The 15,486-nt window shown below is 29.8% G+C and overlaps 1 protein-coding gene across 1 annotated transcript; it reads left to right on the forward strand.

Moving 5' to 3' along the window:
- Window positions 1-4,259: 4,259 nt before the first annotated feature.
- On the forward strand, window positions 4,260-15,193 carry LOC105162187 (amino acid permease 6). The gene is made up of 7 exons (XM_011080155.3): window positions 4,260-4,600; window positions 4,757-4,990; window positions 5,582-5,675; window positions 5,997-6,211; window positions 6,990-7,132; window positions 12,755-12,982; window positions 14,584-15,193. The coding sequence occupies exons 1-7, from the start codon at window positions 4,480-4,482 to the stop codon at window positions 15,004-15,006; spliced, it is 1,458 nt and encodes a 485-aa protein (XP_011078457.1). The 5' UTR covers window positions 4,260-4,479; the 3' UTR covers window positions 15,007-15,193.
- Window positions 15,194-15,486: the final 293 nt, after the last annotated feature.

A 15,486-nucleotide genomic window follows, 5' to 3' on the forward strand; every position in this document is an offset into this window, starting at 1 on the left:
ATAGGAAATCTCACTGTCATATACTGATAGGGGACATATCATTTCTTGGAATCTACTGTCCTCACTATATACTTCGATTGCACTAGATAGGGCTTATGATGATCATGCATCACGACACAGTCATCGATCACCATATCCAAAGACACAGCCTTTCGATGGATGTGACTTCCATGATTTCTCAAGTCTAAGGATTAATCTCGTACTATCAGAACTAGAAATCCCTGTCATACCGATCAAGCCTTAAGAAGCTTCTATGTGATGATTCTTGCAAGTCAAATTAGTCAGTTGACTACCTTACCAACTAACTTATTAAAACTGCATAAACGACTTACATCTCCTGCCAATGAAACACGGCTGCAGTACTTACTATAAGTCTCTATAGGACCTTTGATGCCCTGTCTCGAATTTCTCAACTAAGAACATTTCAAACCAATCCACAGGAGTTGGTTTCATAAATGCCAAACCTATGCACAACCTAACTCCAAAGGTCTAACCTTTCAGTCTATGAGTATTTTGTTATGACATTGAAAGTCCATCCAATATTTGTGGTAAGCATAATAAAAAATACTTCCAACTTGATGAATTCTAACCGTATTCAGCAATTCAATATTATTTGATAAAGATTAGCGAATGAAAAACAACCAATCCAACTTGACTTTTGGTCGCCCATTCCAACGTATAGTTACACACAAATTACTATCAAATCAATAGAATTAGTTTATGATTAATTCTAAAAGAAACGAGTTAATTAAATTGGAATCAGTTAATTCAAGGATAATATAAATAATTAGATCATTTATTTGGAAAAATCCATTGGAAGGATACCACAAGAATTAATTAATTAGATTATTTAATTTTGGACTTAACACCTTTAAATTAATTAAATTAATTTATTTGGTGTGGTTTAATGAATTGATTGGATGAATTAGTTAGTCTTTGGATTTATATTTATTTAATTGGATTAAATAAACTTTTAGATTTCAATAAGGCCTAAAATTAATTAGACTAGTTTTAAATTTATAGATATTGGTTGGACTTGGGTTGATTACATAAAAAATAAATCAAAATCAGTCCATGACTTGAAGTCCAAGTCCAAGGTTGAGTGCAAGTTGGAGCAAGTTGAGGAGGAGTTTCTTTTATTTTATGCTTCTACCACGTTCTTGAAACCATACCGATTCTTTCAGTGATAAAAGAGTCTAGTTTGGTGTTGTGGCTAGATTAACTTGTTTTATGTTTTGAGCACGAACAACATGTTTGATATACTTTTGGAAAGCATATTATATGGCTTTGAAGCGTGATTATGTGCTCAGGAAAATATATATAAAATTTTCTTTTAAATTAGGGATATCTATACATCTTTATTAAATTTGAATTTTTTGTAAAGGCATGTTTTATTTCAGTTTTTGAATAATAGAAACTTAAAAAAAGAAAAAATTGAAAAATGCAGCAGCATAGTCGTTACTGCCTTGCTGGTCGGTCAATGGCAAGCAGCGCGCAACAGGGGCCAATGCCCATGCATGGCTGGCTAAAGACGGTCGTCTGCCTGTTGGATAATTGGGCCGTTTTGTATTATTTTTCTTGGAAATTTTGATTTTCTTGCTTTCCGTTGATTTTGAAATGATTATTTTTGTCGAATTTTAGTTTAAGTTAAACGGAATTTTTATAAAATTAAATTGTGCGTTAGATTAATTTGAAAATAATTTCCAAACAAAAAAAAATATTTTTTTTAATACATTGGATGTATGGTTCATATCAATTTTTTAAAATTGCATTATTAGTATGTTATTTTTTCTATATTTAATTATGTTTATGGTGTTTGATATTGGATATCAATGGTTAACGGATGGATATATTATTTTCTTAACATGTTTATATTTAATATAAATGTGATAATTGTTGTTTATTGGATAAACAATGGGGATTATAACAAAACCAATTTACCAAATGTACAGTTTAGTTTTATGTTGGGCGAGACCTGCGTGTCTCTTTATTTTAATATTCCTTTTTTAGTTTTTAGCCTTAAAATAAGAAGACGTTGGAGTTTTCAATTTCAGTAATGAGTATAGTTAGAAATGTGATGTTTTATTTATTTTGAATAAATGTAAGCTTCCATGGAGATGAAGGCGCAAGCCAGTTGGATGAAACCCCCAGTGGAAGAAGAATAAAGAGGAAGGCCCATTAGAATGAAAATGGGTTGCTATTTTGTAATAGTTAAGCCGCACCTAGATTGACCATAATGAGTCTTAGAATTAGGCTTGTGATCATCTAACAGGGGCGTGCTAGATTTATATTTTCATGTGGTTAATGTTTTAAATTTTGTTGTATGATGTGTTTGGAATGCGTCATGCTCAATCAATAAAACTTTAGCACGCAACGTACTAGAATGATGAGGTCTCGATCACAAAAAACTTAAACTTTCACTTGAATGGTCCAAGTAAACATTAGGCCCAAAGTGGAGTTAAATCAAATAGTTTTGATAATTGCAGGCCTTCGATCCACTATAATGTGATGCGGAATAGAACAAAGCTACACTGTTATTGTGAACAAATGGAATATACTCATGTTTGATGGGTGGGCCTTAATGTTGAGTAACATAATTCTCTTGGAGTCCTTGGGAACATATGAAGAGGCGGGGTAAAATAAGTTGGGGATCTCATTGGATGAGAATGACAATGGTTACCTCCCACAAAGTTTTCTGTGTGCATCATAAAAGCGGGGTATGGAGAATTGCGTTTGTAGACTCCAACCCACTCGAAAAATGATTTTCCAAAACATCACTTGAAAGTGGACTTTTGAAGAAATAGTGGGATGAGCTAATGACTAAAGACCAAGTCTTAACTTAATATTACATATAATCTACTTATTGTTTTCTACTTTACATTTGATGTAGATGTCTATACTTTTACTTACAAACATCCATATTTTTAATAAATTTTCAATTATGATTTATTTTTCTTTCTCAATGTACCCCATATTTTTTAATCTCAATCAATTTTAATAATTTCTCTTCATCTCATACAACATTTTTTTTATATGCTCGCAGAGATTGCGTGCAATAATAATTAGTTTTAAAAAAACAGAATTTTAAATGTTCACATATAAATTGCAAGTTTTGACTATTTTATAAAAAAATTTACTTTTTTTAATTTATTTCTTATTAATTCAAAAAATAATAATTTACTAAATAAATTTTGAAAATTTTGTTTCTCATAAAAATGTGAAAAGTTATATATGTAAAAATAATTAGTAATATATATATATATATATATAGTACAACTAAATCAATTCTAATTAACTTAAGACCCATTACTATATATACATCACCAGTCCATTTAAAATCCATCACCAACTCATACCGAACTCATCATCAGTCTACTTAAAACCCATCACCAACCCATATGGAATCCATAATGGACTCATGATTATAAATTATACTAATATTTTTCATCAATTCTATTATATTACTAAAATTACTTTTGCTAAACTAATAGAAAATTAAACACGAACCCATTTAGGATCCATTAGAATTCATAATCTATTTAAATTTATTTAAACAAAATCATATTAAAAAAATTTAAATTCAACCCAACCCAAAATTAAATGAATTGAATTAAAACCATGAATTTCCATTCATATTGCAACTCCTAAGCCATGGCAAAACGCATGATACAGCGCCCTGGCACCCTCTAAGAAGACACTCAAACCTCACTCCAATACTCCCTTTACTAGTCACTACCACTCACACTATAAATAACCTTTCATTCATTCCAGAGAATATGGGGAAAGTAAACATTTTTAGTTTCTGGAAAATAAATTAGAACCGTCTCATGATATTTAATTTTGTAAACTTTCTAAAAATTAATTGCCCACTAATAATAATTCACTTGACACTTTTATTATGTATTGACAATTTTGTGCAAAAACTTTTCATGAACAATTGACTCAAAGATCTAAAGAGGGATGCAATTTAAACAATAGGGACTTTAAGGCAATTACTTACAAATTAGGGACTAAATGTCAATAATGTTTGCCGTTAATTTAAATATATACCCTACGATTGATAAATTGAAAAAATATTGAATCCAAATACATTAGTATTGAACTGGAATCCATAATAAGGCCAGGACTGATTTACACAATAAACATGACATATCCATACAATAATAATCCACGTAAGCAAACAAATTTGAGTAACTAAATTCAGGCAAGAAATTTTCATTACATTTTCCCACTTCCTCGTACCTCAACACTTGTTCTTTCATACATTTGATCTCAAAATTATTACAAAATTATGAAAAATTCTAGTCCGGTCAAATTTGATTCGGGTTAGAATTTACCTCAACTGATCCCCTTTTAAGAGTTGTTTGTTGTCCCCATCTCCTCATTTTTCGCTTCTTCACTCCTATATATATTCTACCCTCCTTCAGATCATAAACCATTTCTCATAACCTCTCAAAAAAACACACTACACACACAGAAATGGAAGCGGAGTTGCAGAAAAGGCGCTCCATGTACATAGAACCCGCAACCACTAGAGACGAACTAGAAAGTGGTGAAGCAAGCAAGAATTTCGACGAGGATGGCCGCGCAAAGAGGACTGGTATGCCATGCCCCCCCCCCCCCCCTCTCCCCCCAAAACACACACACATCTCAAACTAACACACACTTAAAAACACGTAGAGGTTTTCTTCCATTATTTATAACCCTGAATTCGCCTGAGGGCCACATGTACTGGTTTGGTGATTTTGTAATGAAGGGACAATGCTTACTGCAAGTGCACATATCGTAACGGCGGTGATAGGGTCGGGAGTGCTGTCTCTGGCGTGGGCGTTAGCGCAGCTCGGATGGGTGGCCGGCCCGGCGGTCCTCCTCACCTTTTCTTTCATCACATACTTCACTTCCACTCTACTCGCCGACACCTACCGCTTCCCCGGCCCTGTCCATGGCACCAGAAACTACACTTACATGGACGTTGTTCGTTCTCACTTAGGTAATGAACCTTCCTTAAAAATTGGAAAATTCTAACACATCAGATCTCGATCAAACCATGTTATTGATTTGTCGAATTCTGTTGAATTTGATTCGGATAACAATTTTTCGACCACTGAATTTGAATTCTTCCACCACTGAGAAAACTTAATGGCATTTTGCTGCCAATGATAATATCAATAGATATAAGATCCCTTTTTAACGATACAATTCCCATAATTAAAAAAGAAAATAACTCATTTCTCTTGCATCAGAACAAACATCGTATTTTTTTTTTGTTTAATGAATTTTTCCACCTATTAATGCTTTGACGAGAATTCTATAACTCCTACATGTAGACAATATTGCAGTATAGTTGAAATAATGGTGATGATGATGCCACATAAAAATTTAAGTATATATATATATTTTTATATTATATAAGTTATATTTCCAATAAATCTTGAATTAATTAGACAACCCCAGTTCCCAAGAATCAAATATTAATAAGCTCAGATTATGAAAGTCTGTTCCTTTGTTCAAAAAGGGTTTCAAATGGACTAATATATAATTGAGGAAAAAGCCTTTCTCTTTTCTCTTTTCTCTTTCACAGGGGGTTACAAAGTTCAGCTATGTGGGCTGGCTCAGTACGGCAATCTTGTTGGGGTTGGCATTGGATACACAATTACTGCTGCTATCAGTATGGTGTAAGTATATATATTTATAAATAGGATTAAATGTAATTTATCCCGTTTAACATGTAAAAAAATAATTAGTAAATTATTCTACTGTATTTTAAAAAATCAACCAAATTATCCTCTATTAATGGCTTGAATAGGGGTAATTTGTTTTATTTTTCAAATACAGGGGGTAATTTCTATTTTATTTTTTTACGTTGGATTTTTTGCTCATTTTTCATATCACATTGGTAAATTGCATTTTTTTCCTTTACAAAATATACAACTTTATTTAAGGATATATTGAGGAAAGAATGTGTATATAATTGTTACATATCTTGACATATATAGGGCTGTGCTGAGGTCAAATTGTTTCCATAAGCACGGGCACCACGTTAAGTGCTTGAAATCGAACTACCCGTCCATGGCGATTTTCGCGGGAATTCAGATAGTTTTGAGCCAAATACCGAATTTTCATGAGCTCTCGTGGCTCTCCATTGTTGCAGCTATTATGTCTTTCACCTATTCTTTTATCGGCCTCGGACTCTCCATAGCTAAGCTTATAGGTATATACACCGTAAGATTTAGCGCTCGATTGATGCTTCACTATTTATATATGTATATATATAGATCTATTTTTTTTTTTTGTATATATTTCGATGCTTCACTATGTATACTTTTTCAAGATCTATTGTTTTCGTTTACCGTTTCTAATTTTATGAAAAAAGTAAATAAGGGTTAGGGAAAATGCAAGCTGGCTCCCTTCGTATTGTAAATGAGCAAATTATTATTTTATAAAAAAGTAGTAATTTACCATCCCATGTTTTCTAAAATGAAGCAATTTATCTCCTTAGACGGACAAAGGTAAACTGCTTCATTTTAATAAATATAAGGGGATAAATTACTATTTTTTTTCTTATAGAAACGTAATTTACTCATTTACAATATCATAGGAACGTAAATTGTATTAAACCGTTTAGAGTTAATTGTATTTTACTTGGAAAGAAACACTAAGTCACAATTTTTCCTAAATAAAAATCAGATAAAATAATTATGGGACCCCTAAATTTTGGATAATGAAAGAAAACCGTTCACTATCCTCTCAGAGAGTCTTTTACTTAATTATTTCTGCAAAACTCCACAAAATATTTACTATTCCAATTAAGTATTCGTCTTATTATTATAGCATTCCTAGTGAAAATATATATATATATATATATATACTCGTCTATCATATCATATTTATAATGTTTATTGCTTTCCAAATATTTTATTTTACATTTGTTTTATTAACAATATTATTATTTTTTATTTATTTTGAATTTTCTGAAAAAAAAAACTCAGGTGATGGACATGCGAAGACAAGTTTAACGGGGACGACAGTAGGAGTGGACGTTACAGGATCTGAGAAGCTGTGGAGAAGCTTTCAAGCGATTGGAGACATAGCCTTCGCCTACGCTTATTCCACTGTCCTCATTGAGATCCAGGCAAGTCCATTCAACTCTCTTACTCTCTCTCTCTGTCTCTCTCTCTCTCATATTGTCAATAAAAAAACAACGTACGTGTATGATTTATATGTTAATCCGGACAGTGAAGTAGTCAAACATTCGGCCCTTAGAGTTGGGACGTGTGCCGAATATATGAAGCTACATTTCTTGTATCATATCTGCTTCTCGTCAGCTTATAACGTGTGCACATTGCTTTTAATATTTCCCATCAATTTATATATATAGGATGTATACACAGATAGGTAAATCACAATTTATTCTATATATAGCGGTCAAAATTTATATTATACAAATATGTGATGCGTCGTATGATGTGATTAATATTTTATTGCACAAAATTTTTTATTCACTTTAATTTTAGGTTTAATGTAATTTACCATCTATAATATAGATGAGCAAATTACCTTTTCATAAATAAAAAATGGTGATTTAATTCTATGTGTTCTTTAAACACAATTTTAAAAAACACAGAGAATAAAATTATTAAATTCTAAAAAATACGAAAGGATAGCAATTTATTTTTTTTCATAAGGGGTAATTTGCTCGTTTGTAATATCATAGAGGGGTGGTAAATTGCATTTTCCTCTTTAATTTCTCATGAGTTGTGCTATTACATCCTGAAAAAGTATCTCGTTGAGGAGCTGAAATTCTGAATTACCGAAACTCCTTATTTATAGTTAATATAAAACACGTGTCTACATCATCTGTTCTCTAGACAAGAAATTTTGCATGACTTACTAATCTTAAGATCTTTGCTTATAAACAAAAATAAAATCTAAAATTCATAATTCATAATCAACAATACCTCGTACAATAGATATGGATCACATGGTGTGTCACCCTAATGTGTAAGAAAGTCTGTGGTGTGTGTGGTTACATATGCCAAGTGTAGGATAAGGACGAAACGGATAGCTGTGTAGCTAGCAATGGCTATTTAATGACATAAGAGGTTGAAGATTGAGATGCCATAATTCAATGTGCTCCTGTCCTTAGTGTCTCAAAAAGACAAATTAAGTATTTATATCTCTATTTATATATTTATAATAATTCAAATTAAATACATGTGGACTATATATTACATGTCTTATTTACCCCGTTAAACTAGTAAATGTGCCAAGATTGTTTAGTATTTTGCACTCCAAATTCTTAATTAGAGAAAGAATAATTATATATAGTTTCCCAAGTAATTCAACTTAATAAATTATATTCATATTAATACATAAATATTTATACACAGTGGGAATTTAGAGAGTAATCCATGTCTAGTAAACTGCACCTTCTCTGTCTGCATTGAATGTCTTGTTGGTCCTCACAACATTTATATATCTTAATTATAATCAATATCAATAATTAATACATTAATTTATTATTTGTTCAACATCTCTCCCTCTATCTCACAATAACAATTACTTGAGTTTTCTTGTGCAATTTTGTATTTTTGCTCTTCGGTGTTTTGAGGAGAAATTTAATTTTAGTCATGTATCAATTCATTATGTAATTATGATAAAATGATCGTAATTTATGTACTGAATTAACTGGTCATGCACTTTTTCGACCAATTTAGTAAGTTCCAACTATTTTTATTTTTAATATGTGAAATTTTTAAAATTACAAGATAAAAATGTCAGAATGAAATCACAATTACTGACCTTCGTACTTAGAGGACTAAAGTTAGGTATTTTTTTGTTGTGTTTTGTTTTCAATTTTTAGTTGTTCGAAAGATAATAAAAAGTATTTTGAATATTCTTAATTTACCTTTGTTTATCTTGCATTATTACAAAATACAAAACCAAACATATCAAAACTTCTCGAAAATCCAAATACACATTTTTTCAAAAACGAACAAATAGTATATTAACAATAGAACCCAACGAACTCGATATTCGGTCCAAAAAAAAGATACAAGGGTTTATTGCTGCATTCTGAAAGCTACAAGGGAGTACATAATTACTTCTTTTTCTAAAAAATATATATATAGAAGGGTAATTTGCTCATTTGTAATATCACATGGCCAGCCTGCATTTTTTTTCCTAATTTTTGGGATTGAAAATTATTAGAATCAATAGCATGAACAAACATTTAATAACATTACTATTTGAAAGTGTTGATCATCACTTTCCTTTTAACTTTTTCTTTAAAAGTACTGATGCAAATTGGGAGCTTCAAATCACATTATCACATAAAGTGAAAGGGCAGCATGCAGTGTGTCTTGTGAGTAGTAATTACAGTAGAATTAAGGTGATTTGGTCCATACATGCACCATGTGCAGTGAGTGGGACTTGGAATCAGAGGAGAGGAGAGGGACAACAGAATCTAAAGCCACGTTTTTAGCAACTTTAGAATAAAGTCAATTTAGGGCTACAAACAGGAGTTGTGGTGAGTAGCGACTTTCCAGTGTTGCTTCAGATGGACCACGATTATTTATTACTGCTGTGTTTATTTTGCAACTCCAAGTCCTGCAGTTAAGATATCATATCTTTGATTATTTTGGAACTTTTCAAGATGTCAAATCAACCGTATCACCTTCTTTTCTACATTATTCGAGGGGTTTTATGTGGGGTGAGTAACAATTTACTCTCCTGTTTGATATTGAAAATGAACACATTATCCCCCTATAAAAAAATATAGCAATTTATTCTATTATATTTTTTAAAATAAAGCAATTTACCTTCTTATACAGGGAGGTACGGAGGTAAATTGCTTCATTTTAAAAATCATAGGGGGGTAAATCGCTATTTATTTTTTCATAAGGGAATAATTTGCTCATTTGTGATATCACGAGGGGGTTGCTTGCGTTTTTTCTGTTTTTTGTGTCTCATATTTTTTTTTCTGCTATTTTGTAGTTTATTTAATTTTTTATTTATTTCTAACTTCTCGATCTCTCGTTACCCTTTGGTAGTTATATATTTTGTTTTTATGCATTTTTTTGTCGCTAATATTATATTATTATTTTTTTATTATCACCTCTTCTTTATAAATATAATAGTGAATTATTATTTTGTATATATTTTATTAAATAATAATTTTTTTATTTTTAAATAATATTAAAAAATTAAACATACATAAAAGTGTGTTAAAAATTACTAGTTAAAAGGAAAAGAGAAGTGTCAATGAGCTAGTACGTAGTTGTTATACTATTTATTAAGTATGAGAGAATGATTACTTTATATATCAATTAAAATACCCTCGATTAGATTTATGCCTAGAAAAGTCTTACCATATGATTATATTTTTCTATCAATAATATTCTATTTATGAAGATTTAAAAATAATAAAAAAATTGAAAACGTTATCAATCTGGATTTGTTTATTATTGGGCAAAATATTTTTTAGTCCCATAAAATTAGGACAGAGTTTATTTTGGTACCACAACTATGACAGATGTCGTTTTTAGTCCCATAAAATTCATAATCACGTATTTTTAGTCCCAACGATGTGACTTTGAGTTTTATGGGACTAAAATGTTACCTGTCATAATTGTGGTATCAAAACAAATTCTATCCTTATTTTATGGGACTAAAAGAATATTTTTCCCGTTCAATATTTTATATTTATTTTGCACATAATAATAAATATAATGAAAATTTAGATTAGCACGTACATTGAATGTGATTCAATGACTAGTTATTAGTTATTCCAAAGCCAAATTATTTAGCGTGTGTTTTCTTGTAAAATACTACACGATGTTTGTTTTTATTTTTAAATTATTTTCGAGACGAGTCAAAATATATTGAATGTTTGTCGTCATTCAAAAACATCTTATTTGAATATTTTTAATTATTTTAGCATACATACATATATATATATACACACACATTCATCTCATTTCATCTTCTAAAGTACTTTTTACATCAAATCTTTTCATTTGTTCCTTGTCTCTGATTTTCATCTCACTTTAGTCCCTCATTTTCTAAATATACCATAATAGTCCCCCATTTTGAATTTTTCCGTATTTTTCTCATGCAGTATTCTATAAATACTGATATAGAAATTTGATCTTTATCGAATTTTACCCCTTTTTAATGAAATATTACATTTATTGCAACTTAAATTCTGTTAAATTTAAGTGATAGAGACTTTAATGAAATATGTATAGGAGATTGGGGACTACTACGATGCACTTAGAAAAAAAAAAGGACTAAAGTGACATAAAAAAGAAGATATAAGGGACTAATAATGATATTTGACATATTTGTCCATTAGATATGCGACTGCTTGTGAAAATTTTCTATTTATATTTCTGGCATATTTTACCACTTTCTAATATTATATTATATCAATTATAAATATTATATTTTTTTTTATTTAACGCATTTTATGTATCACACCAACTATCATCATTATTTTTTTATCTCACATTAAATCAAATATTTTTTTTTAAAAAAAAATCTCACCCCAACTTAATCATTTCTTTCCATTTTTTTTCATTACGATTAGATAAAATCACAAATAATTACAGTGGAATTTTCTCATATTTACTCTTGATCATTTTATTTTAATCTTTTATATATATATATATATATATCTAAAATATCATTCTTAAAATAAGTTTTCAATGCTAAGAAAATGCAAATGCATACATAAGATTTTATTTAAAAAATTAATTATGCAGACGCATTTTTTAGTATACTAGATACGCATGTAGGGGTAAATAGCAATTTATCCCTTTGTGACATTGAAAATGAGCACATTACCCCCCTATGAAAAAAATATAGCAATTCACGCCCTATACTTTTTAAATGAAGCAATTTACCTCCCTGTATAAGGAGGTAAATTGCTTCATTTTAAAAATCATAGGGTTATAAATTGTTGTATTTTAAAAAAGATAGAGAGATAAATCAATATTTAGTTTTTCATAAAGGAGTAATTTGCTCATTTACGATATATATGTCTGTACCAAGCGATTAATTGAGCCTCTAGTGTAGGTGATCAATCAATCTTAGAAAAAATAAAATAATAGATTATGACAATTCTTCATATTTAGAGTGTGTTGGTTGAACTTATTTAAATTATTTTATAAATTCATATATATTATAAAACAAATTATATAATTGATGAGATATTTATTTTTATTCTATATATTTGTTGTCACGCTATATAAATTTATTACTAAGTACTTATAGTGACAATTTTATATATAATTCTGATCACAAATAATTATATTATGAAAAAATTAAAATTGTTATTACTTACTTTATATGTATAGCGATAATTTTTAAAAACTATCACTTGATATTTTGTCACTAATATTATATTTTTTGGTACTAAAATCATATAAATTGTGGATTTATTGAAAAGATATGTTAAATAAATCTCTTGATTTGTATCTTTAGAAATAAAAGAATTTTGATTTTAATTAGCTTTATAGAGACGTGTATATATATATATGTATATATATACACTTGCGTCCCACCAACTCTTTCAAAGTTAAATTGTTTTATCAATAATTTTTTATCATACATATTGAAATTATTAATTTCGTCAATTATGAATTTTATTTTCTTCATTTTTTTATTTAATTAAATAAAAAATTAAAGTATAAATACACGTCGAATATGTTTCGATAACTCATGCTTAGTATGAGTTGTGATTGACTGACAGGACACGTTGAAGTCGGCACCCCCAGAGAACAAGGTGATGAAGAAGGCATCTTTGGTGGGAGTGGTGACCACCACAGTATTCTATGTGCTCTGCGGATGTATTGGGTACGCTGCTTTCGGGAATGATGCTCCCGGCAACTTCCTCACCGGCTTCGGCTTTTACGAGCCATTTTGGTTGATCGACTTCGCCAATATATGCATTGCCGTCCACTTAGTTGGTGCTTATCAGGTAAGCATACATCGTAATTTGCGGCACATTCTATGTGTGTAAAAACTATTTTAAAACAATATTTATAAAATTTAATTATTTAATAAAATAATAAGTTAATATTAAATTTAAAAGATGGTGCAAAAAAAAATTAAAGAAAAAACTATCAAAAGATAATGAGGGTGAGAAGTTGGATGAAAATATAACAAAAAATATGCCCAGAAAATAAAAATAAAAATAAAAAAAGACATTAAAGAGATGCTCTCCCTTAACATATAGTACAGATACTAGTCGTATGTGGGCCATATTTGAAAATGTGTATGGATATTGAATTAAAGATTTTAAAACATAATTGTTATTTATAAAAATATATATTTATATTTATTTTGAATAACTTAAAAAGATGTGGCACATTTTGTTTATGTGTACAATTTTTAAAAATATATTATAATAAAATATTTATATTAGAGTACCTAAAATTATATGTTAAGATGATAAGTTAAGATAAATATTTTGATTTGTAAAGAATTATTGACAAAGAAAAATAATAAATGACGTTGAAGAATAAAAAAATACATGGAAAAAACAAAAAGGTAGTTCTAAAAAATCATGATAAATGCTAGAGTTAAAAATAATTAATTAATTTAAAATTTTTAAAAAATAACTACCTAAAGACTGATCATATTAATCCCTAATATTTTAATTATTTCATTAATTGCTAATGGAATTGTACATTTAATAGGGATTAAAATAATGAAAGTTCAAATATAGGGTACCAAAACTTTAAAAAACTCAAATTTAATGGACCAAAATTGTAATATTTCTCATTTGCACACACGTGAGAAGTTCCATTAGTCATTAGGGAATTCAAACGGTTAGGAGCATCTTCACTTAAAAAAAGAAAGTATATCATGGACTAAATTTAATAATTGTTAAACTATAAAGGGGTTGAAAATGAATTATTTACAAAGATAAAAGACACAATATCCTATCTTTTGTAATTTTCTAGCAAATTTTATTACATTACATTTGACATATATACAGAGATCATGTGCATAATTTTCTTTTTAAATAAAGCAGATATTGTAATTTTTATGAAAATGACACACTTTTGGAGTCACCCGCACGCATATGATTTAGTTTAAATTCATATTTAAACTATAGAATAATTTAATTTTATTCATTAACTTAAAGGATATATATGTCATAAGTTGATATATATAAATAAGAGCAAAAATGCAAGCAACCCCCTTGTAATATCGCAAATGAGCAAATTTACTCCTTATGAAAAAATAAATAGCGATTTATCTCTTGTATTTTAAAAAATACAACAATTTACCCTCTTATAATTTTTAAAATAAAGCATTTTACCTCTCTGTATAAGAAGGTAAATTGCTTCATTTTAAAAAATATAGGGAGATAAATTGCTATATTTTTTTTACAGAGAGTAATATATTCTATTTTCAATATCACATGAAGGTAAATTGCTATTGACCCCATATAAATAAGTAATGTTAAAATGTGATAGAAAATGGACAGTGCACTTCTTCGCCACCTGTGCTATTCCCTTACTCCTCGGACGAACAAAATCCTAAACACCTGTTACCGTTAATTTCAAACAGGTCTTCACCCAGCCTATATTTGGCTTCGTCGAGAGCCGCTCTTCGCAGAAATGGCCGGAGAACAAATTCATAACGGCGGAACACGCAGTCAGAATCCCACTCTGTGGAGTGTTGAGCGTAAACCTGTTCAGAATGGTGTGGAGAACAATCTACGTGATAGTAACAACAATCATCGCCATGATATTTCCATTTTTCAACGACTTTTTGGGGTTGATCGGAGCAGCATCGTTCTATCCATTGACAGTATATTTCCCTATAGAGATGCACATTGCGCAGGCCAAGATTCCCAAGTTCTCCTTCACATGGATGTGGCTCAAAATAATCAGCTGGACTTGTATGATTGTATCCCTAATTGCTGCTGCTGGATCCATACAAGGGCTTGCACATGATGTCCGGAGATTCAAGCCCTTCAAAACTCAATAATCCTGGCTATATGTATAACAAGTTTTATGTAATAAACTTATTCAGAAATTTTGCATATCTGTGCCCCTGATTAACTCAAGATCCAGAGGTTTGTTGCATAGTAACATGTAGCCCATTTTAGCTTGAAGAACCTCCGTGCTGATTTTGCTGCTTTGGTAGGTCAATCCTGGATTGAAGGTGGTGTAAATCTTCTATGGTATTTTCATGTCAAACATTGGTATTACATGAATAAGTGACATCCGGTTCTTCTAAAATTAAAATAAATAATTCAATTAATTATAATTTAAAAGTAGACAATATTGCAATTCTCATCGGGTATCTATAAGGGGTTGGCAATTTCTCTAATTTTAGAGGTGGCAATTTTGGTCTGATATGTTTCAAAAGTTTGTGATTTCGATTCTGTATAATAGGTTTATTAATTACTCGTTGAATTTATTCGGGACATTTTCTACTAAGCGATTTATATGAATCATTAATCTT

This window comes from Sesamum indicum, linkage group LG7 (assembly GCF_026168435.1).
Source record: "Sesamum indicum cultivar Baizhima isolate 11 linkage group LG7, ASM2616843v1, whole genome shotgun sequence".
In the NCBI taxonomy this organism is placed as follows: domain Eukaryota; kingdom Viridiplantae; phylum Streptophyta; class Magnoliopsida; order Lamiales; family Pedaliaceae; genus Sesamum; species Sesamum indicum.

Excerpts from the sequence above, each read along its gene's own strand:
- LOC105162187 (XM_011080155.3), top strand. The coding sequence starts at position 4,480 with ATGGAAGCGGAGTTGCAGAAAAGGCGCTCCATGTACATAGAACCCGCA. Across the intron at positions 5,676-5,996 it reads ACTGCTGCTATCAGTATGGT|GGCTGTGCTGAGGTCAAATT; the intron begins GTAAGTATATAT and ends TGACATATATAG. Across the intron at positions 6,212-6,989 it reads CTCCATAGCTAAGCTTATAG|GTGATGGACATGCGAAGACA; the intron begins GTATATACACCG and ends AAAAAAACTCAG.